General features: G+C 48.7%; 1 protein-coding gene across 3 annotated transcripts in view; it reads right to left on the minus strand.

The window, feature by feature from the left end:
• Window positions 1–2,648: 2,648 nt before the first annotated feature.
• Window positions 2,649–21,876, minus strand: part of spen (spen family transcriptional repressor split ends) — a 210,686-nt gene continuing 191,458 nt past the window's right edge. For all 3 annotated transcript variants that reach the window (XM_075889261.1, XM_075889260.1, XM_075889259.1), the window contains 7 exons: window positions 13,535–21,735; window positions 9,701–11,367; window positions 8,670–9,359; window positions 7,292–8,278; window positions 6,295–6,495; window positions 5,049–5,207; window positions 2,649–2,923 (listed from right to left, as the gene is read on the minus strand). In XM_075889261.1, the coding sequence (XP_075745376.1) occupies window positions 2,795–2,923; window positions 5,049–5,207; window positions 6,295–6,495; window positions 7,292–8,278; window positions 8,670–9,359; window positions 9,701–11,367; window positions 13,535–21,735 (12,034 nt within the window). In that variant the 3' untranslated portion in view covers window positions 2,649–2,794. The remainder of the gene's footprint in view (window positions 2,924–5,048; window positions 5,208–6,294; window positions 6,496–7,291; window positions 8,279–8,669; window positions 9,360–9,700; window positions 11,368–13,534; window positions 21,736–21,876) is intronic.

The raw sequence follows: 21,876 nt of genomic DNA on the forward strand, positions 1-21,876 counted from the left end.
TAAAAATCAGTTGACGTAAACACTTTTTTTTTCTTTCACACATTAAAAATGGAGCGCACATGTGAACAATGATTGGAGTAGCAGAGAGAACAGAATATAGAACAGTCGTTTGGTTAAGGTAGTGGAACGCCCCTTCCTACGCATTTTTTATTCCTCTGCAACGCACGCGTGGGTCGCATCAAAAGGAAGTGAAAATCCTGCCCTGGTGTTTGAGAAACGACTGGGAGACATTTCCCCACAATGTAGTAAACGTCTTGACGATACACCGGTTGGTAGTACTATATAGATAGAGACTCCTTTAAAAAATGGCTTGAGCAAACGGGAGAAAAACGGCAAGGAGGAGTCGGCGACCCCCCTCCCTCTCTTCACGCCCCCCACCCCCTCACACACTAAGGTGCATCGTGTTTTTTCGACCATTACCTTGTCCACACCCTTTTTTCCCCCCCTTTTCTCTCTTACAACGCCTTCCTTGCCTGTGCATCTATCTGAAGTACCTCTCCCTAAATTTCAAAATTAAAAGAGTTAAGCAGCAATTTGCATGTGAGAAAACATTTCACACACACCGTTACTTTCAACGCAAGCATCGCATTACGTGAACCGCAATGCCCGCTGCAAAACAAACGCAATGCCTAATGTCCATTTTTAATGTGGAACTGCGCTTGCTGATTAAAATGCGGTTCATCATCAAACACGCAGAGAAACTATAAATAGCATAAACTTTGCTTTTCAATAAAATCACTGGGTTAAAAAAATGCAATTTGCAAGAAACACCAACACTTCATCAGCATCCCATCAATCGGTGACAAGCGTCTCAACTCATTCGGACTGCCGTACGCCTCCGAGCAAACTTTTTTTTCCACTTTGAGAAATGTGAGGTGTGGCTTTGAAAAGACATCACAAAGAATCGTTTTTCCCCCCCTTTTCCTTTTTTTTTTTTTTAAATTTTGAAGAGAAAGGTTTGTTGTTGAATGTACAGACAATACAACGCACACGTAGCAGCTTATGTACAAAATTTACAGTCACGCTAGACTTGACCACCTAGACATCACCCCCCATCCCTTCCTCCCAGAAAGCAATGAGGGGGTCGGGTAAAAAAAGAAAAAAGCATTTTGTCTCCGTGATCGAGAAAAAAAAATCAACACCCTCTGTAAAGTGTGAATAAAATGCACAAAGGTTCGCTTTTTCACAATAACAAGAAGAGAAAAAAAATTAAAAACTATGCCAGGTACAATCTTTTTTTCTTCTGTACAACTAAACACAATGAATGAAAATGAGAAATGTGAGAAAAATCGAACTGCTGTACACAATCTGAGCAATCTTAAGTGACCGACAATCGAAAAAGAAAAAAAGCCGCATAACACTGTGTCACTGATGCAACATATAGTCCGTGTTGATGAAAAAAAAAATTGTGCAATATGCAACAACACAATGTACACTGGGTATGCATCGAAAGGAAACGCACTTCACAATCCTGCGGGGGGTGGTTTCTATGTCTCGCTCTCCACAACCATGTTTTTGTTTCTTTTGTTGTTGTCTTTTGTTTACGCAACGAAGGAGCAGTTCGTGACAACACTCTGTACAATGACGTGAATCTTTTTGCGCGGCTCCGCATGCCATTTAAGCAAGCACACGCATGTGGTGTAGGGTGTGTGTGGTATGTGTGTGGCAATGAAATCCCTGACTTGAAGAAAAAACACCTTTCGCGCCACCCTTTTTCTTCTATGAGTGAAACATTATACAGAAACTGTACAATACTACTGTTGTCAATATGCACACACCTACATACATACGTACATACATACACACACATGCATTGGACAACAGTTTTCTTTTTTGAAGGAGAGCACAATTAACCTTCTCGCCTCGGCTAATAATATGTACACACGGAAAATCTTTGCCTTATTTACTTATATCACATGGTAGTTTGAGCCTGCATCTATATATAGCGCGTATTTTTCTCTCTCTTCGCTTTCTCAATGCATCTCTGTTCTTTTTTTTTTTTTCTTCTGTTCCAACGTTCGAACCAGCCTTCTACGTTATAGACTGGAGATGCTCTCTTTTAACTGGAGATTATTACTTCATATACATAATATGTATATATATATATATTTGTGTGTATGTATATATATATATACTGTATGTATACATAAATATATGTACACATTCACATCAATCACTTATGTACAAGACACTATGACGGGAGAACTCTCGACGAAACGAAAAAACACCTCGCCCGCCCCACCCCTCGTTTCCCGGTGCGCAAGTGTCACCCATACAATCTTCGACTTGCCCGACCTTCACCCAACCCAAATGCAGTAGTGCGACATACTCTCTCTCTCTCAACAACACAGGAAATGAAAACAGGGGCGAAGATGAGGGACGGCAGCGACCAACTGCGTGCACGGTGCTCGTGGCGGCGACGCAAAAGCAACTCCCGGGAAGGGAGGAAAAAAAAAGCAGGCAACACAGGCGTTGGGGTTTCGGGCAGGTTGTGGTGGAGGCGCGGAGCTGCCGTCCCTCCGTCTCCCATAAAACTCTCTGCGCCATAATATGCAAGTGGCCAAAAGATAACGAAGTTGTTAGCAGAGCACCATTGGTTTCTTGGGTTTTGGTTGTTTTTCACTTCTTTTCACAGTTTTGTGCGGAACAACGGGACTTCACACTTCAAGTCTTTTTTTGTTTGTCTGCCGAGGACAGGTTGACGGCGAGATCTGTTTCTTAGACGTGAATGCCTGAGGGGAGCAAAAAGAACCGCGGACAGTCTTTTTTTTTTTGTTGTCCTCCTTCCCCTCGTTCACACGGTGGCGATGATCACCAGCAGGTGGGCGATGTCGCTGACGCTGTGCAGCAGGTCTGGTGCGATGCGTGCCAGGTTCTCATTGGAGAACTCGCAGGAAGGAAAAATGTGGATCACGTAGGCCGGCTGCAAAACATGAGAGAGCGAATATATGGGTCTCGGTATGCCTCCTGGTCATCACATTACACTTAATTCTGGGGTTTACAGGCCAAGACCATGATGTGATTAAAGGGCCACCTAATTACTTTTCACTACGTGGGTTTTACTAACGAGCACTTTCTTTATGCGTAAAATGCACCTCCAATGATGGATGCCCATGGCTTATTTTCAATAAAGGTGAAAGCTTGTTATTTTAGCCAGACCCCACTACAAGGAAACTGACAGGGCGGAGAAAAAGTTTCGCAAATAAAGCGAAAATTTCGTTGTAGTGAAATCTAAAAAAATACAGCTGACCTGAGCTAGCAAAAAAACGAAACTTTAATTACCAAAATTCAAAAGGTGTCAACTGCTTCCACTTATTTCCCAGATGCATCATGATACGATTCTCACACACACATAGCGTTGCTCTGTTGAAAAGCATGCTGAAACAATGGCTTTCATGAACTAATCAACAAAGGCACAGGTGCACTAATAGGCAAACACTAGCAGCTATCCACCGTCAACAAGGTATCCAAGAAAGCTGAGGTGCTGGTGTGGTGTCGTGGAGCGGTGACTTATACCTTCTTCTATGCTATTCTTATCATCCACTAGTCACGGCTGGCTGATTTTGATGACAAGAACGAATCATTGCATTGCTCTGACCAGCGACCATACTGGACAATGGAGAAAGAATTGGCCTCAGAAAAGCCATCGTTCTGCGATTGGACCCAGCAGTAACGCGGACAGCTGCGCGACACCCCACTTAGCTTATCTGCGGCTAAGAAGCAAGTCAGTGGGAAAAGCAGGGCAGTCTCATTGCTATCAAGCAATGGCAGCCCCCGTGCTTGGTAAACATTGGCGGTTTTTGGGGGTGCCACCACATAATTTAGACTTCAAAACCTCCAGTGTATGTTTTCAGAGAAAAAAAAATCGCGAAAAATAAACATACGATCCCGGACACTAGAGATCCGAAACGGGTTAATTTAGTTATCGCGATTGCGAGCGTAGGAGCCGGGAACATGTCAATGAGGCTCTGCTGCATTTATGTCATAAAAGTGCATCAAAATGTTCGAGATTGTGTTTACTGCATGGCATTAAATATCCGAGACAGGAATTTTGTCAAAATTTCGTTCAAGTGGAACGACAGGAGGAAACATGTTCATTATGGCGAAAATATTTATGTATTGACTCCTATAGACGGCTTACGAGGAACGAGATCTTTCGTTGTGCCAGACTTTTCGTTGAAGCGGCATTCGACTGTATTGGCTTTATCACAGGTTATGTTGCTTTTTGTTTTTCAACATGGTACACATCATGCTGCGCTAGAGTGGACGAATGAGACGCAGAGGGATCAAATAGAGAAACGAACAATGCCAGAAGTTCTGGTAACACTTGCGTGGTAACACTTTCCATAAATATGTAACAAGCCTTGGGCTCCGAGGCAATCATTCTATGCTCATTGAAGTCTTAAATCATCACAATAAAGCATCCCCTACTCCAGGAAAGGGTCGTGGTATTTTTCGTAATGCTTTCTCTTGCTGATGACATTGATATTGCTCAACGTTAGAAACCTGGGTACATTTAAACAAATGTCTTACAGGTAAGCATATCTGACAGAAATCTGTCTGGCTCGGTGAGATAATTAAAATTAAAAACTAAAAACCAAGCTTGGCTGGAGAGAGAGCCTTCATATTTTTAAAATTCCTTGCGTCACTGTGATATAAACATTTTACACTGCACTTACACAAGCAAAACTATACTTTCATCAATTCGTGATAAGCTCTTACATCTTCGGTTTTGTTCACTGAAGTGACAAACCAAAGCGCTCCTCACCTCAGTGCCGGACAGTACACTGATTACTACCAAAGTCAAGAGTTGCTGTGGTTGTGGTGCTCAAATGCCGACTCGAATGTCGCAGCATCAAATTTTGGCTGTGGCGATTGCATTATGCTGGAGGCCAGTGTATTTAGATTTAGGTGTACGTTAAAAGAACCCCTGGCGTTCGAAATTTCCGGAGCCCTTCACTATGGCGGCATTCCTCAAGCTCTTAATGTGGTTAAGCGACATAAAACACAAACAATTACCAATATACTCTTTAAGCCAAAAGACTCACCTGCTGAGACCCGGGGGCGGCCGCGTTGACAATGCCAGCAGCCTGCTTCAGCTGCAGGTAATTGATGAATCCATTTCGTAGGTTGTTGGACTGCTGCAGTACGTCCATGTGGTCTCGTCCGCAGGGTAAGGCTAGCAGAATGCAGTGCTCATCCAACATCTGGAAGGAATTAAAAACAAAAACGATGCAAAATCAATGCCACGTAATCATGCATGTCACAGTACCACTCAATATAACATCCCACTATCTCATTAAGACTGTATTAGGAAGTGTTACATAAAGAGTTGGAATAGAATAAACAAATTAATATAACAAATATGACAGTGGATGTTTGTAAGTCGAGTCAATGCGAGGAAACGGACAATAAATAATGAAGTTATTTTCATAGTGGAGTAGGCTTACGTACACAAACCCAGACCTGCTGTAAAGCCGCAGAGGCTACGTTTTATTGTAGAACTGGAGTAATCGCAGAGTTTCAATCAATAAAGTACACGAGTGCAGTAGTCAATGAAGAAAACCAATCGAATTAGAGGCAGACGTTTCGTTCAAGCAGCAACTGCATTTTACATCCCTACTAAGTCCTTTTACCGAGCTTTTATACTAGGCTTGTGCAAATAGTGAATTTTAGGTTCGAAGCATATAGTGGTTTTGGTCGAATCTAATTGAATTTGCATGGTATATATTACACATAATAAAGAACAATGGATTATTTGTTCAGACTCAACTAACCGGCACAACATATAAGTTGAAACAAGGCCAGCGCAAATGCCAGTTTTTGCTTCAATGGAAGTGGAAACATTGACTAGTAGCAGAATTCGACTTGCAATAGAATGGAAGCGATAACCTGTAAAATATGCTACATTTTAGAATTTACTATACTTAGCGCAAATGAGCTGGTAGTATACCAAGCTTTTAAACATAAAAAATTATGAATCGTTGTGAGCGTAATATGTTCATTTAATTAACCTTGATGTGTAGCTTCATAGCACTGCTGATTTCTCCTGCATAGGTGTTTTCACGGCTTATCACTCCTTTACTGCAGTTAAAACACCTTGGCGGAAGGTTACATGCAAACTAATATACACCTATTTGCTCATTTTGAATACTTCCGAAATTTCAGTAATTTGAATTCGAATCGAAGCGAATTTGAATACAGCAATATTCGTTTGAATATTCGCACAAGCTCGTTTTATACAGACCCAACAGTGCCAAATGAATGAATGAATGAGAAGGTGGAAGGACTCACCTGCATTTTTCGAGCAACTCCTTCCAGCTGTGTCTGCTCAAGCCGCATCCGCTGGGCGATGCGGACTGGAGGCGTGCAGCCGTCGGTCATGGGTGGAAGGGACGCGACCGCAATCCTGGAGTTGCCCGACACAAAGTGCATTTGCACGGCTGCTTGGTCGTTCTTTAGGGCTAGCAGGCCTTGCCACATGACAGGGTAGCGCTGCACACACAACATGCAGTATTAGTGCACAGAAATAGTGCCTTCTCAGTGCCTTTCCAGTGGTGACTGGTAAGCTAGTTTGTACATGGAGTCGATATGGCACCAGTCCCCGAATGGAAGCAAAGACTACAAGATAAAAGACACTCCTCAAGTTCAAAGACTCTTTAAGGCCATACTCCAGCCTCTTGTTAGGCAGGCTTCTACTAATGGCGATGGCAGTATTCTGTAAGAGTCCACTAAGTGGAACGTCTAAGTCATTTAGTTCTGATCAGCTGTGCCCGGAGAGCCAGCAGCATTCAAGACAGCAGGCACTGAGCTCACCCGATCAAGACAGTCATCTTAGCAGACACCTTATATAGCACCTCAGGTATGAATGATGGCTATGGGACTTGCACTGCAAGGCTGTGGCACAAGAGGCTTCAACATGGCGTAGGTTGAGTGCATGTGTCCCATTCTTTCCTTTGTGTTTATGTTTTGTTTGTGCTCTTTCATCCTTACAATACCTTATTCACTAAGCCCAGTTGATGGTCATTCGAAAGCTTGAGCACTTATGTAACCTTCCCAAATGCCTGTGTATAGTGAAATTCATGTGAAAGTACCAGAAATTCATCCTGCCAGCTTTCAACACTCATTTTAGATAAAACACTGTAATGCAATCTAATGTTAAATTCAGTTTCATTTTGGAATGTAATTACTTGTAAAAACATTCTTCCTGGCACATATCACAGCAATTGAAGACTGTGGCACACAACAAAGTGAGGACAGTCAATGAATGGGCAGGCAGCTGTGTGCTTACCTGTAACAAAAAGGAGTCCCCCTGTGGAGGCACTTGGCTGGCATGTGGTGGTGTCTGTGGCTGAGATCGAGGTGCCGCAGGTGGAGGTGCCAAGGCATGCGCAGGCGGCGGGCCGAGATGCAGAGGTGCCTCGAGGCCTGTCTGGCGCCGATCGAACGAAACCCCTTTCTTGGCCACGTCGGCCTCCTTTTTGAGAGCCAACGCGCCTCCCGGCGAGTGCAGGAAGGGCGGCGAGCCCCCCAGGCCCCCCGTCGGTTCATGGAAGCCCTGGTGGGCGACAGGAGGCTTGGGAGGCTCGTCCGAGGAGGGACCCTTGTCCGCGGGCCCGAGATGACCGGCCCCCCGCAGACCGTAGGGGCTGGCCACCGCGGGGGAGTCTGTCACTCGCTCCTGCGGTGACGAGGCCACCCGGGGGCTCGTTTGTCGCAAAGGTGGGAATGGCGGCCGCAGTAACTCTTTGCTGGGGACTTCTTTGGGCGCTCCTTCGGCTACGGTGGGCTCCGCATCGCTCCCTTTGAGCGGCGGCGGTGGTCGACCTTCCTTTGTTATGCCCTCACGGGGCTCGGGTGGTGCTCTGAATCCGCCGGTTGGGTATGCGAACCGCAGCCCCTGTGCTTCGGGCGGCAGGGCATAGTGAGGGTGCTGCTGTGCCGCTGCATACAGCATTTGCTGGTGGTGCATGTAGGCTGAGAGTTCTGGCGTGTGCATGCCCAGGTGGCCAGCCACCAGCAGTTGTTGACCAGGTGTAGGACGTAGGTGCAGCAGCTCTTGAGGCGGTGTGGCGGTGGGGTTGGGGCCACCAACATGCAAGCTCGCTCCTGGTCGCCCCAACGGCCCGCCTCCCATGTACTGTGAAGCAGCAACAGCTAGCTGGTAGTTCTTGTGCTGCTGCATAAGGTGTGGATTCTGCAGAAGTTCGGCTATTACGCCTCCGCCAGGTGGAGCCACCCCAGTTGAGCCCCCAGTGGCAGCATGCGAGCTTCCGGGCTGTGAACATGGCAATTGAGCGAAATTGACATTTTGTGCAAAGTGAACTCATACATACAGCTGCCACAAGTAGCCTCAAGCTATAGTATAGATTGGTCTGTTCCATAGTAACAGTAGAGACTGTGCCATGTACATAAGTATTTTGCATTTAGAAACAGTGCTTTTTACTGCCGAAGTCTTGTACAATCCTGCAAATCTTGATTTGACAACACATGCAGTGAAAAAAATACAAAAACAGCAAGTATTTTTCATTGAAATGAGGCCTTTCTTTGAAACTGACAAGTGAAGGAAGTTACAGAGCAGCCCTAAGACCAGGGTATGAGGATATCAATGTGCACATAGTGAATTCCTTAATAACAAAAAATGAGAGGAATTTGGGGACCAGACTCACCATGCCTGAGGGTTCGTAACCCCCAAATGGGGGTTGAAGGAAGCCACCAGTCTGTTTTGCAGCATGCTGGTTCCCCAACAGTGATCCCTTGGATCCGACCGGTGCCCTCTGTTCATGAATCTTCGTGGGTGCTTGGGTCATTATGGCAGGGCCTTGTGGTTGTGGAGGACCTTGGCTTCTGCTGGCCACGACTCCCTCCACCAGGGTCATCTGACGTGGCACTGGAGCCGGAGGTGTGCGAGACGCGGAGCCCACGCGTCCCATGGCCTGCGATGGCATAGCAAAGCCCTCGGCCTTGATGTGAGCCGAGGTGACCACATGCGGCTGCTGCGGCGACTGAATGTGTTGGGTCACCGACACGGGCACTCCCTTGATCTCACCCGGGTGGTGTGACGGGTGCAAGCCCGGACCTTGCTGTGGTTGCTGCTGCTGGTGCTGCTGCTGGTGCTGCTGCTGGTGCTGCAGCTGCGCTGGTGGCTGTAGTTGCTGATGGTGGTGTTGAGATAGCTGGTGTTGCAATGCCTGCTGCTGTGGTACCTGATGCTGCTGTTGCTGCTGCTGCATTAGCTGCTGGTGAGGTGATGGTGCGTGCAGCTGCGAGTGTTGCTGCGACGCATGTGATGGGTGTGACTGGATGTGTTGCTGTGGATGGTGGTGGGGCTGCTGTGCTGACAGCTGCGATGCTGGGCCCTGAATGTGAAAAAAAAAGAAATGACAATGTATGAGGAACACAGCAACACTTTAAAGGAAAGAACAACACATATCTGATACATATATTCCTTTAATCTACATTTCACATCACTGCAAACAAAACTCTAGAGACTGCTTGCACTTCATGCTGTTCTAGCCATTCGGGTACAGTGTGCAGGGCACTCCCAAGGTGCAGCTGGAATACAAGCCCAACAGGATTGCACAACCAATGCTATACCAATGTTGTCACTCTTCACACCAGAAGCAAGTAGAATGGGAAAAACAAGCATGCTTTGTGTGCAATAGTGCCAAAACAATATGCGTAAGTGTGGCCTACTCACCTCCATCTTTGGTTGACTGCAGTGCACCTGTGAAGGGTTGGGCCCTCCAACCATTGCATGCGCAGCGCCAGGCATCTTGTTGGCAGCTTCTTGTTGCGGTAGCGACGGTGTACGCACCACTGAAGGATGCACGCCCCTAACCAGATGCTGCTGTCCCGTCAGGCTGGTAAATGATGATGGGTACTGGGGTCCGATGGGCGGACGGGGCCCAACCCACACACCAAGTGGAGGTTGACCCAGTGACATGGAAGGCTGTCCGAGAGACACCGCAGGTTGACATAGTGACACTGCGGGCTGCCCCACTGATGCAGATGGCTGTCCCAGTGACACAGATGGTTGTCCCATAGAGACACCTGGTGGCTGCCCCAGAGACACGGGGGGCTGCCCCACTTGTGGCAGTGACAGTCCTTTGGCACCGATAAAGTGGCCCGGCATGGCACCTGTTGGCACTGATGTGCTAATGGGCATGTTGCTGGGCGGGTGCTGCTCTGGAATCTTTATGGCTGCTACGGCAGGGCCAACGGGCATCTCAGATGGCTTGCTTATGGCTGCCTCGGGCCTTACATGAGCAGCAGGCACCTTCTGATGTTCTGATGGTGACATGGTTGTAACAAGTGCTTGTTGTGTAGGCCTGCCATGGATTACAGGAGCTTGTAAAATTCCGTGGCTCTTTGGAGTGCCGGAGTGCGCCAGTACTGGTGGTCGCTGAATCAGTTCGAGAGGAGGCTTGCCTTCTTTCTGTTGCGATTTCGAGTCATCCACAATGGACTGAGACGGCATCGACCAGGATGAAATGCTCGCATCCACTGAAGAACTGACAGCTGTAGTTTTGGTGTCTATGATGCTTGCCGCCATCTGTTGGCCTTGCGGCTTCACAATTCTTGATGGAACCTCAGCCTCGGATGCTACCACTGGAGTTGCAGCTGCCGTGGCTGTTACTGTAGCGGCCGCTGCTGCTACCATCGAGGACTCTCCACTTTTATTTACAGGTGTCAGGAAACCTGTGACAGGGTCAATGAGCTCTGTCGGGCTCAGTCGCGAGTCACTGTCTTCGGTTTCGCACGGACCCGCAGAGGCTTTCACCTTCTGCTCATCCTTGACTGCTGTTTGTTCTTGCTTTGCTGGTGGTGCAGTAACTGTTGCTTGCTGAGCATCTGCACGAATTGCCTCGGGCCTAGGCTGTTGCTGCAAGGAAAGGTCATCTTTGAAAGGTTCAGTTTCGTGGGAAGGTTCTTCCTTCACACCCATGTCCTTTGACATTTCTGCCTTGGCTGCAGATCGTGTGAACCTGAAGGATCGCAGAGACATCTTGGATTCTGGTTTGCTAGTGGGCTCTGAGTCAGTTATTGTGCTTAATGTTTCTACTGCTGCCACTGCTGGTGCTACTGGTGGTGGTAATGGTGATGGTGGTGGTGGCAATGAGGGTGGAACAATAGTAGAAACAGGAACAACTGGTTTGCTCTCCTCAACATTATCTTTGACTTTGTTGTCGGCAATGATAAGCACTGGGGTTTCATTCTTTGCTTTTGTTGCTTCAGTGGCACCTTCTGGTTCAGATTTTGATGGCACTTCCTCATTCCGCCTACTTGACCTGGTTCTTCGAGCAGCTCGGGTCATGGGGCCTTCCGAGTGCAAGTCACCTTCTTCTTCGAGTGCCTTGAAGTGTCCTGCAAGGTTCAGAAAACACGGGGCCACCTTAACTCACCTGTAGCTAACACCAGTCAAAAAACATGCCCACACTGTCCACAACACTACCCTACTGAACTAACGCGACTACATGCGTGCAAAAATGCATCAGCCTGCTAATAAACAACACTTGTTCGTCACTTAAGAAAGCAATTCTTCCGTAGAAAGGGCGACACAAGTTTATCTCAACAACGAAAAAATGTACATACAGTAAAAGTTCGTTTATCTGGATCTTGTTAACGATCTCATTAATTCAGACACGCGGCGTGGTCCCGGCAGAACTGTGCATGTTTCAATGATGTCCAATGCTTACTAATTAGGGGGGATTTAGACCAGCACCGGTTAACTCGGACAATTACAAAGAGGGCTTTTGGGGTTCCATGCTTTCAGTAACCGATTCCGGTTACTGAAAGCGATTTCGCCACTGTAACCGACGGCGAAATTGAAGTTTTGGAGAAACTGAACGAACAGCAGCAGAATATGATTATGATGATAGTGAATGAGAGGGGAAGTGGCCAGGTGGCGCTGGTTACCACCCGGCAGAAGCGCTTGGGCCACCGGTGCATTCAGGGTCTGCGAAATGCGCCGCACATGGTGCCGCATGCACGAACGACGGGATAGTTTGCACAGCCGCCGCTACCCCAGTTGCCTGCGATGTCTAAGCTGCTGATTTCTTTGCGTTGTGACTTCGCGCATAGCAAGCGCAGCTCGGGTACATCAAAAGAGTTTACTGTTGGGCGAGTTAGTGCTTTGAAATAGAAACCGTCGTTACGTTGTCAGGCTGTGTTTGTGCACATTGATGATGGTGTGGCCGTTGCTGGTTTGCTGACTGATTATGACATATTATCGGAAGTGGTTGAAGAGGATCAGAATCACTGTTCTGATGATGAAATTCAAGGTGAGTCGATGCGACATCGCACCGTGCAGGAGGCTGCCGAAGGCCTCGCTGTCCTTGCGGAGTTCTGCATCAGTTCTCGCAACAGCGAGCGTGTACATTCTCACCACCACCACATGGGTTGAAGAAGATCGTTCGAGCACTAATTCCAATGACGGGGCAGACAAAGTTGATGCAGTTTTTTTTCATAAAATAAAGGTTTGTGCCTGCAGAGTACATTTTCCTTTTGTTTTGAAGGATCATTCAATAATCCGGAATTCGGTTAACTCTGAGATTTTCACCGGTCCTGTGAGATCCGGGTTAACGAGATTTTACTGTATAGGGAAACAGCAGTTAATCTACCACTTTTTTCATCTCCCTAATGCTTCCTTTTCACTGTTTTTGATATTCATTGCTTGGTTTGGTTAAATATAATAGCCCAAAAACCTTTGGCTACTCACAACATCCTAAAGTATTGTATCACTCAATTAATTTGCTCATTTGATTAAATATTTTGGAGATCCTAAATGGGAGTGCACAAATTACAACAAGATCTTGCAAATGCATGTGAAATATTGTGCAATCGTTAATGTGTGCCATCTATATATTAAAAAAAGGAAAATAAGCTGGGGCATAAAATGCACTTCTTAATTCAACAGAGTTGTCCGTGCTGTGTCATGATTGTGCATTCAGGCGGAAAAGATGGGGAGGTAGAAGAAGGCAAATAGTCGAACAGTTATGACGAGCTGTCAGCAAGTTTGGGTGTTCGGGTATAATACTCTAAGGACTGTAGTTCGAGGAATATCCTTGGAAGGTGGGACTTCGCTCTCGCAGCTCGTTTTATGTATGACCACACTCTCCTGCTTGACAAACGGCACACCCATCCAAAGTATCCAAAAGTCGTCTCTTTGTGCCCACGCCGACAAGCTGGCTCGGGTGGGTCGGGGAGCGCAAAATATGCGAGTATTTTTTTTCTTTTCCAGTAAAGCTGGCTAAATATTAGAGATGCCCAAAACCAAAATCATGCAATCTACAACTGTCACTACTCAAGTTTGTGATGTCTGGCCTCAAAGCCACTTCTGCAGCAGCTTATTGAAAATCCTGCTTGACTGCTAACCCTGTGCAATGCTTGTGATATGTGTTTTTGCAGCTGTGGAGAGAAATGAGGGTTTTCCATAAATCCACTCACAGGAAAGCTCCAAGTGGTTTACAGCCCTGCACAGTATGAACCATCATGATGGGCATAGAAAGTGCTTGTAGCAAGTGGGCCTTACCTTTGACTACATCTTCAATGGTCTCGTCAATGGTGGTCTTGTTGGCTTGCGACATGAGCCGAGCCGACTTCCTGGTCTTGATTTGATGAGCGTCAGTCGGTTCTTGCTTGGCGGGTGGCACCTTCTCCTGCCGAGTGTCGTCTCCAGCAACTGCTTCCGATGTCTTGACCACTTCAGCCGTGCTGGACGAGCTGCCATCATGGCCGTCCTTCTGGTGCAGACGGATAGTGATGGAAATCTTGCCATGCTGACTAAGCTCGGTGACGTACTCTTTGGTGCAAGCCTCCTTATCTTCGTGCTGGAAGGTCTTGTGCTTGCTCTCGTCGTGCCGCTTTTCATGCTGTGACTCGTGAGCTTTGACCTCGTGTGCCTTGACCTCGTATACCTTGACCTCGTTGGTCTTGGCGTCGCTTGCTTTGGCATCATGGGCCTTGGTGTCATAAGTCTTGACAGTCTCGTTGGCCTTGCTGTCATGAACCTTGCCATCATGGCTCTTGACGTCGTGCATTCTACTGGCATCATGAGATCTCAGCTCATGAGTCTTGGTCTCGTGTAGCCTGGCATCATGAGCGTTAGATTCTGGGAGTTTGCTTTCAAAGGCTGGACACTCGGCGGGTCTCAACTCGTGCATCTTGCCTTCTTCGTGGATGGCGTGTTCGGCAGTTTTTGGGGCAGACTCTATGTGCCTCTCGAGGTGCTTCTCGGGTGCCACTTGCCAATCAGTACCCCCGAACTGAGTCTCCTCTTCATCTTCAGAATCCTTGAACTCGTACACGTCATAGGCACTCGCTGTACTGCCCTTTGTCAACTTGTGTTCTTGCGCTGCTGAACCTTGTCGCGTGCAAATGAAAAGGGGTCGTTCTTTTTGCTTGTCTGCATCCTTGAAATCGTGGTCTTCACTCCTCAGATCTGACGTCTTGTCGAGAACAGGTGATATGCGACCAGAATGATGCTCTCCAGAGCTCTTCTTCTTCCGTCCTCTTCTCTTTTTGGGTTCCTCTTTGTAAGGGTCCATGCAGAAGTCGCCAAGTTTTTCCTCGGGCAAGGTGTTGTCCGTGCTATGCCCACCAGTTAGGCTTGCAGCCGGGGCAGCTGATGAGTCAGTGCTTTCCTTAGATGTGCTGCTGTCAAATGAGAGCCTCAGCCGTTCTTCGTCGTGCTGCTGTGCTTCACTTCCACCATGTGGTGGCTCGGCCTCCAGATTAGCAGCTTCATTCTTGACTTCGCTTGATGGGAATGCAGACGCGTCCTCAGTCTCAGACAGCGTGTTGTCAATGTTATCAGACCTTAGGCAGCGTCGAACTTTGTCAGCAGACGTGGCACGGCCTCTCCTTGCAGGAACTTTTGGGACTTCAGCAACTTCCAGGCGAGGTACAGAGGCCCTTCTCGATTTTGTCTTGCGTCCCTTTCGACTCCCTGTTTTTCGCTTGATGCCTTCTGTTCCTGCCACAGTGGGCTCAGTGGAATGTGCTGGAGTTTCTTCTGCTGAAAGTGTGTTGTCTAACTGTTCACCAGAAGAGTCACCTTCCTGGTGTGTGACTTCGTCTTGATCACCGTCATGCGCTTCTCCAGCTCCAACCGGAGAACTAAGTGTTTCTATTATGTCGAGAATTGGTGCACGATGAGACATGTCATCAAACATTTCTTGATCCTTACTACTGTCATTCTCAATGGGAACATCAGTCTGGTGTGCACTGCACTGCCTCAAGTCTGCTGTATCTTCATTGTTTTCATCCATGGTTTCCATGTCTTCAGCTTTGTCCTTCTGTTCAGCTGCAATGTCACGCACAAGTTCAGTCGCCGCATCAAACAATTCTTCCTGCTTCGTGACTTCAAGGGTCTTGTGCTGTGCCGTGCTTGGCTCATCATCCGAACTTCCAGCTGGAGCATCTGTAGTGTCTGCAGGCTTCTCTTCCATGAATTCCTCTGCTAAAGGAAGAATGGTGTTGTTTTCTGCACACGGTGCCCTTGGTTCTTCTTTGGCAGACTGGTATGGTTCAGCAGAAATGGATTCACCTCGCTGTTCATAACCTTTGTCACTGACACACTGGTGTTCTTCGTCTGTATCGGACAGGAGTCGCTGATTGGTGCTGTCTGCTCTTGAACTTCGCCGCCGTTTTCTCTTAAACTTTTGCTTTTCGGGTTTAGCTGCTGTGGCCCCGGCCATGTCAGACTCTTCTGTCGATGTATTCTGTGCTTCCGGTTGCAGAACAGCTTTTGTGAGATCAGGAAGCTCTTTAGGTGGCACAATGCTTGGTTCGGGTTCTTTAGCATCCATGAGCAAAGGTGGCTCTGATGTTGTCTCCCTTGCTGGCTCTTCCTCAGCTGTTCCACGTGTGGAGGTCTCCTCAACAGGGCTTTCAGCAATCTTTTCCAAGAGCTCTTCATGTTCGTTCTGTTGCTGCTCTTGCTGATGTTGCTGTGGCTGCTGCTGTGATTGCTCTTGCTGTTGCAAAGACTGCAGGGCATCTGTGAACTCAAGGGCACCACCAGAGTCCCTGCTTTCCTCTTGTGTGAGATCTGGCATGGACGTATCAATTTGGAGGGAGCTCGAGCTCTCATCGGGCAGCAAAAAGCTCATGGACTCCTCGTGCTGCGGCTGATGATGCTGCACCATGGTGTCTAGATAGTCTGGCTCCTTTGGAAGTTCTGGAGCTGAGATACCGTCGTTGCCCATTTCTTGAAGCAGGGCATAGACCGCCAGGTCATCCTCCATCTTTCTCGGGCTGTCAACCTCATATGTGTTCTGCTCTTTGTCATCCATCTTGAACTGCTCTGGCACGTCGTGGCTGAGGTAGTGTGGCGACGCTGAATGGCGGCTCGGCAACTCCTCCGTTGCTACCAGACTAGAATAGCTGCTGTCTTTCGCTGAGGACACATCCATAGCATCGGTCTTGGGCTCCTTCTGGGTTGCAACGTCATCGTACACCTTCTCGTCTTTCATGTGCCACGAGTCCCTGCCAGACGAAAACAGCTCCTCTTCAAGCCGCTTTGTTTCCTTGGCAGCTTCTTCTTCAAAGTGCCTTTCTGCCTGCAGTGGCTTCTCTTCTCTCCTCGGCACACTGTCTCCGTCACCGAATGTACTCGTCTCCTCAGACTGTGCCAGCAGCTCCTCTTCGAGACGCCTTGCTTCCTCGGCTATATCTTCATCTAAGCGAATGTCCTCAGTGAGCTTGCTGTCTTCATCCACTGCCACAGGAAATGTTGGAGCAGGTTCGTCAACTGGCTCTGGCACTGCGGAGCTCTGCGAAATGACCTCCTCTTTGTGCTTTCGCTTTTTTTCCTTGGATTGCTTCTTTTTCTTCCTGTGCTCTTTGCTTTTCAAGTCTTCCTGCCTCAAAGATGATTCTTTGTTGTCATCATCCTCGCTGAGGTGTCTTGTAGATGGTACGTCACAAGTAACGTCGTCATAGGGCACTCTGTCCATTACATCATACCCCTCCTTTTTGTCTGAGGTGGAAAACTCTTGGACTGCTACGCCTCGAGGTTCGACAGCCTCACTCAGAGCGTCGACGATCTTGTCCAGTTCAGAGTCGCTCTCCCTTTTCACGCATGATCCCTCTTCTCTTTCCTGTTTGATATCCTTTACAGGCGAGAACTCTCTCACTACATTGTGCTTGCTCTCCCATGGTGCTTCAGGATGTCTGTCCTTGACCTTCTCTACTGGCTTCGATGATGGCTCAAAGTCGTAATCCGACAGCTCAGACTTCATTTCCACATCAGAGAAAATGCTTGGCTGCAAAACAGGTGGTGAATTCAGAGTTTGTTTTGGTGAACTGATGTACTTCGATGACACAGAAGACTCATCCAACATTTCCCCAACATCCCAGTGTGCATCGGACCGCTTCTGCGATGATGGAGCAGCCAGTGATGACATACTGGATTTCTCCGTTGACTTCTTCTCTTTTAGCTTTGATGACTTTTTAGACTTTTTCCGTTTTTTACTGGAGTGCCTTTGCCTAGAAAGATCCAGGTCTTCTTCGTGTTTGGACTCATCCGTGTCCTTGCTTGGCCGTTTGCTTTTGCTGCTGCTGCTGCTGTGACCAACAGTTTCCTTGGAGTGGGATACGTCTGACTTGGACTCTTCTTGCCTCGATGATCTCTGTTTCAGTGACTTGCCTTCATCTGTTTTCGTATGGCACTCGTCTTCAGAGCCTTCTGCGTCAGATTTAAGAATGTTAGGCTTACGCATCACTTTCTTCTTCAGCTCCTTCCTCTTTAGTGATCGGCTGATGTCTGCGTCTGAACTCTCTATGTCAGATTTTCCGTGCCGAGATTTGTTGGACTTTTCAGAGGAGTGGCGCTGCTTCCGCTTTTGTTTTCGGGATGCCGCCATCAAGTGAGATGGCTCATCAGAGTCCGAGGTTTCGACATCAGAGATGTCCACCTTTCTCTCCTTGCATTTGTTGAAGGCTTCCTTGTACGATTCCACCTCTGAGTCGGAGCAGAAGTCGCTGCTGTCATCATCCTTGTGCAAGAGTCGCATCGCAAACGATTGTTCGTTTTCGTCCGACGAGCTCTCAATGACCAGCTTGCGCTTCTTGGTGAGTTGTTTGGACTTGTGAGGCAGTCTCGACTTGCTCTCGGAGTCAGAAGAGTGGTGACTAGAAAGATCAGAATCCCGATCGGAGTCCATATCCGCAGACTTCCCCTTCTTGGCACGACTCTGCTTGAGCCGGCTGAACTTTTGCCGCATTGTTTCCATGTTTGCTTGATCTTTCAGTGTCTGGTTTTGGCTGGAACGTGCCTTCACCTTGTCATACATGGAAAAATAGACAGGCTCATCATCCAGGAAGCAGAAGTCGGACGCCTGAGGGGCTGATGCGGAGTTGCTTTCGCTTTTGCTCTTGGACTTCGATTTCGAGTCTCTCGACTGTTCACTTGTAGACGACGTACGCTTTTCGGATCTTGACTTTTCTTTTTCAGAGCGGTCCGACCCGTGTTCTCTCCGCTGCTTGGAGCTGCTACTACTGGTTCCTGCATGAGACCCAGAAGAAGATCCATGTTTTGAATCTTGGCCTTTCTCTTTACTCGACTCTTTTTCCTTAGGCCGGTCACGTGACTTTTCTCTACCGTCCCTCGACTTTGATTTCTTGTCGTCTTTGCTTTTAGAGCTATCGCGTCTGGACTCTGACGATAGTTTCGTATCCTGCTTGTCACCAGACTCATTTTTTGACGAGGAGGATGAGTGCAATTTTTCTGTCCGTTCCGATTTGAACGATGAAGACGACGAGGAAGACGACTTTTCAAGTCGCTTCTCAGATTTCTTGGAGTGTGAAGAGCTCGACTTGTTGGACGAGTGGCTTTTGTCAAAGCTGTCTCTGTCACGTGAGGAATGCGATAGCTTTGGCCGCTTTGCATCCGGCTCCATGCACCGTCTTTCGTCTTCACTTCTGTTCCAGGTGGCTTCTGGGGGAACTTCGAGGTAGGCATCACTCGATCGAGATGATTTTGCAGAGTCCGACTCGTTGCTGTCAACAGATGACACTCTCTGCTTGACGGATGCCAAAGGAAGAGGTGCAGGTAGGTCCAAAGAATCGTGAGAGTGTGAATCTCTTCTCTCTTTGTGTGAGGCCGAGTTGCAAGAGGCATCGGAAGTGGGATGATCCCTTAGTGAATTCTTTGAGGAAGATGACTGGTGTTCTTTCCGGGACTCCTTCTTGATGCTGCTGTCCTTGTGCACCTCCTTCTTTACAATCGGTTCCTTCACAGCGGCGGGCTCCAGCTTCACCGCGCACGGCTCTCGATTCCTGCTATCTTTCTTTGTCGACACGGTCTCTGACCCAGGCTCTTTCTTCACCACGGCCAGAGGCACCGGCGGAGCGGGAGTTCGTGGCGGACTCTGGAAGGGTTCCTGCTTGACCACGACCGGAGGGGAGGAGTCCCGCCGTAGTAACGAAGAAGCTCTCGGCGACACCTCTTTCTTTACCACAACCGCAGCAGGGGGTGACAAGGGTGTGGTGATTAGAGGTGGGCTCTGCAATGGCTCCTGTTTCACTACACAGGGCGGCGAAGATTCCCGCCGCAGTATGGAGGGTGGAACAGTTCTTGTAGGAGTGTCATTGTAAGATGTTGCAACCATCAGCGGCACGTGTTTCGAATGGGGCTCCGGCGCTGTCAGAGGGGCTGGAGCTGCTAATGTCTGGCTTGTGGTGCACTGCGAAGGACAATTAGGAACTGTTTGGCTAGGGGACGCTCCAGGAGCAGCAGTACTTGCATGTGCGAAGCTTGGACTAGAGGCGCCCTGGGGCAGAGCAGTAGAAGTGGCAGGAGTGCACGAAGAAAAGCCCAGTGAAGGAAGGGACAACGGAGTTGAGAACTCCTTGGCGGCTGCCTTGGTACGAAACAATGGCTTGGCACTGCTCGAGCAAAGATCGAGCTTGACGTCCTTCGGCTCATACTTCTCATTGATATGCTCCAGCCGCTTGGAGTCCTGGTCCAGGATGGTGGTTTTGGCCAGCAAGGTCTTCATGATTTCCGACGGCTCAGCACGAAACTCTTGAGAAAGAGCTGGAAATCTTGGCCTTTTCTTGATGTTGTACTTGTTGTAGTCAATCGTCACTGGTGCAGGCGTCTCTACAGCGGCACCGGCCAACGAAGGGCCTGTATATGTTCGAGTGGGTCCTGTGAGGGCATTGTACCTCTCATCGAGTGCCCTTATCCGCTCATCAAAAGACGGACGATTTGGGGATGGTAGCGAGCCTTCAGAGTCAGAGGAGCTCTCATGCAGCTTGGAATCAGAGGGGCCCTTCAGCCCCTTGGGAGATGGACTCGGAGAGAGAGCCTCGGGCACCGTTTCTGGCGGGATGACCTCCACTGGCTTCTCTTCGACTGGTTTCTCGGGCCTGGCGAGGGCTTCTGGGAACACAGGCCCATTCTTAGTGTTCAAGGCACTCAAGGGTGAACAGTTGCCGCGTGGACTCTGTGAATTGGCCATTGGGGATGCACCCACACAAGGGGATGCCTTGGGTGACCGCAGAGTAGCCGCAAACTTGGGCAGGGGAAGGGACATTGGACCAGACTCGAGAAAAGACCATGTCCGAACTAAGGGTGGTGGGTTATCACTCGAAGAGGACACTTCATCGATGCCATCTTCACCATGCTTGTTGGACAAATGCACGGTCAAGGATGCATCCTGTGAACCCACCTCACTGTCCGTTGACGAGACCAGGCTCGGGTCTGAATGCACTTTCTTTGCGCGGAGGTAACTCACGGTAGAGGACACCCTGTTGTGATCAAACCGCCGCCTTGGGTCGATCTGCTTCCTTGCGTTCTGTAACAGCTCACCCACCCTGACACTCGGCACTTCCACAGAAAACTTTGTCTCAAAACTGCCCACAGTCCTACAGTTTGTGGGCAGCCTCTTGAACACAACGCTGGGGATGTCCTTGGTGGGCCGTGAACGGCTCGTTGCTGCAGATGTGTCAGTTGGCAAACCCTTCCCTTTCTTTCTGGCAGCTCCATCAGCGTTCGGGGAGCACTCACCATCACTGGAGCTTAGAATGTCTTGCACCTGCTTCGAAAGGTACTTGCTGTCAGATCGTATGGACAGCTCTTCGTCACCTTCGGCACAGTCAGTATCACTGCGGCTGTCCTCCGGCCGTGAGCCACCCGAGCTCTCCTTGAGACCTAATAAGCGCCTCTTGCGCTCCAATTGCGACGGCGAATCACTCGTCGAGTTGACGTCTTCTTCCCTCCTCGTACGACTGCTGCTGCAGCTGCTGCTGCGTATTCGTTCGCCTCCAGAGTCCTGGAACGCCTCCAGCTTGCTGCACACGGAAGCCAGTGGCAATTCCTTGGAGTCCGACTTGGGAGGTCCATCTAATGAACGCCGCCTTATGTCTCGCACGTCCACAAGCACATCCTCCAGATCCAAAGCCACGTCCCTAACCACTGGGCTCCGGGAGGATGACCGGCCAGGGCTAAGCCGGTGGCGCTGAGAAGGCCGCTCCTTGGACGATCCCTTCTTAGAGCCCTTGACTGACGGTGGCGGGGACCGGCTGTGATGCCGAGATTGCGGTGGTGACTGGCTGTGGTGACTTTCCTGATCACTTGTTGAGTTGCGGTGTTTTTTGATGCTGCTGCTAGTCTTCCGGGGCGCCCAGTCAGCAGTACCCAAGACTCCGTCTATGTGTTTGAGGCGCTCTGCCCGTTCTTCGTATGGGGTGATGTCTTCTAAGCTGTCATCTTTGTCCGAAAACCTAGTAAGAAGTAAAAAAATATACAGTGGGTCTTGTCAGTTTCAACCATAAAGTAAAATGAGCAATCTTTTATCCAACACTTAGTTCATGCTGCTGAAAGCTCTCTAGGTGAGTTGCTTGTGATAACATACAGCATTCTTC

The sequence above is a fragment of the Rhipicephalus microplus genome, chromosome 3 (assembly GCF_043290135.1).
Source record: "Rhipicephalus microplus isolate Deutch F79 chromosome 3, USDA_Rmic, whole genome shotgun sequence".
In the NCBI taxonomy this organism is placed as follows: domain Eukaryota; kingdom Metazoa; phylum Arthropoda; class Arachnida; order Ixodida; family Ixodidae; genus Rhipicephalus; species Rhipicephalus microplus.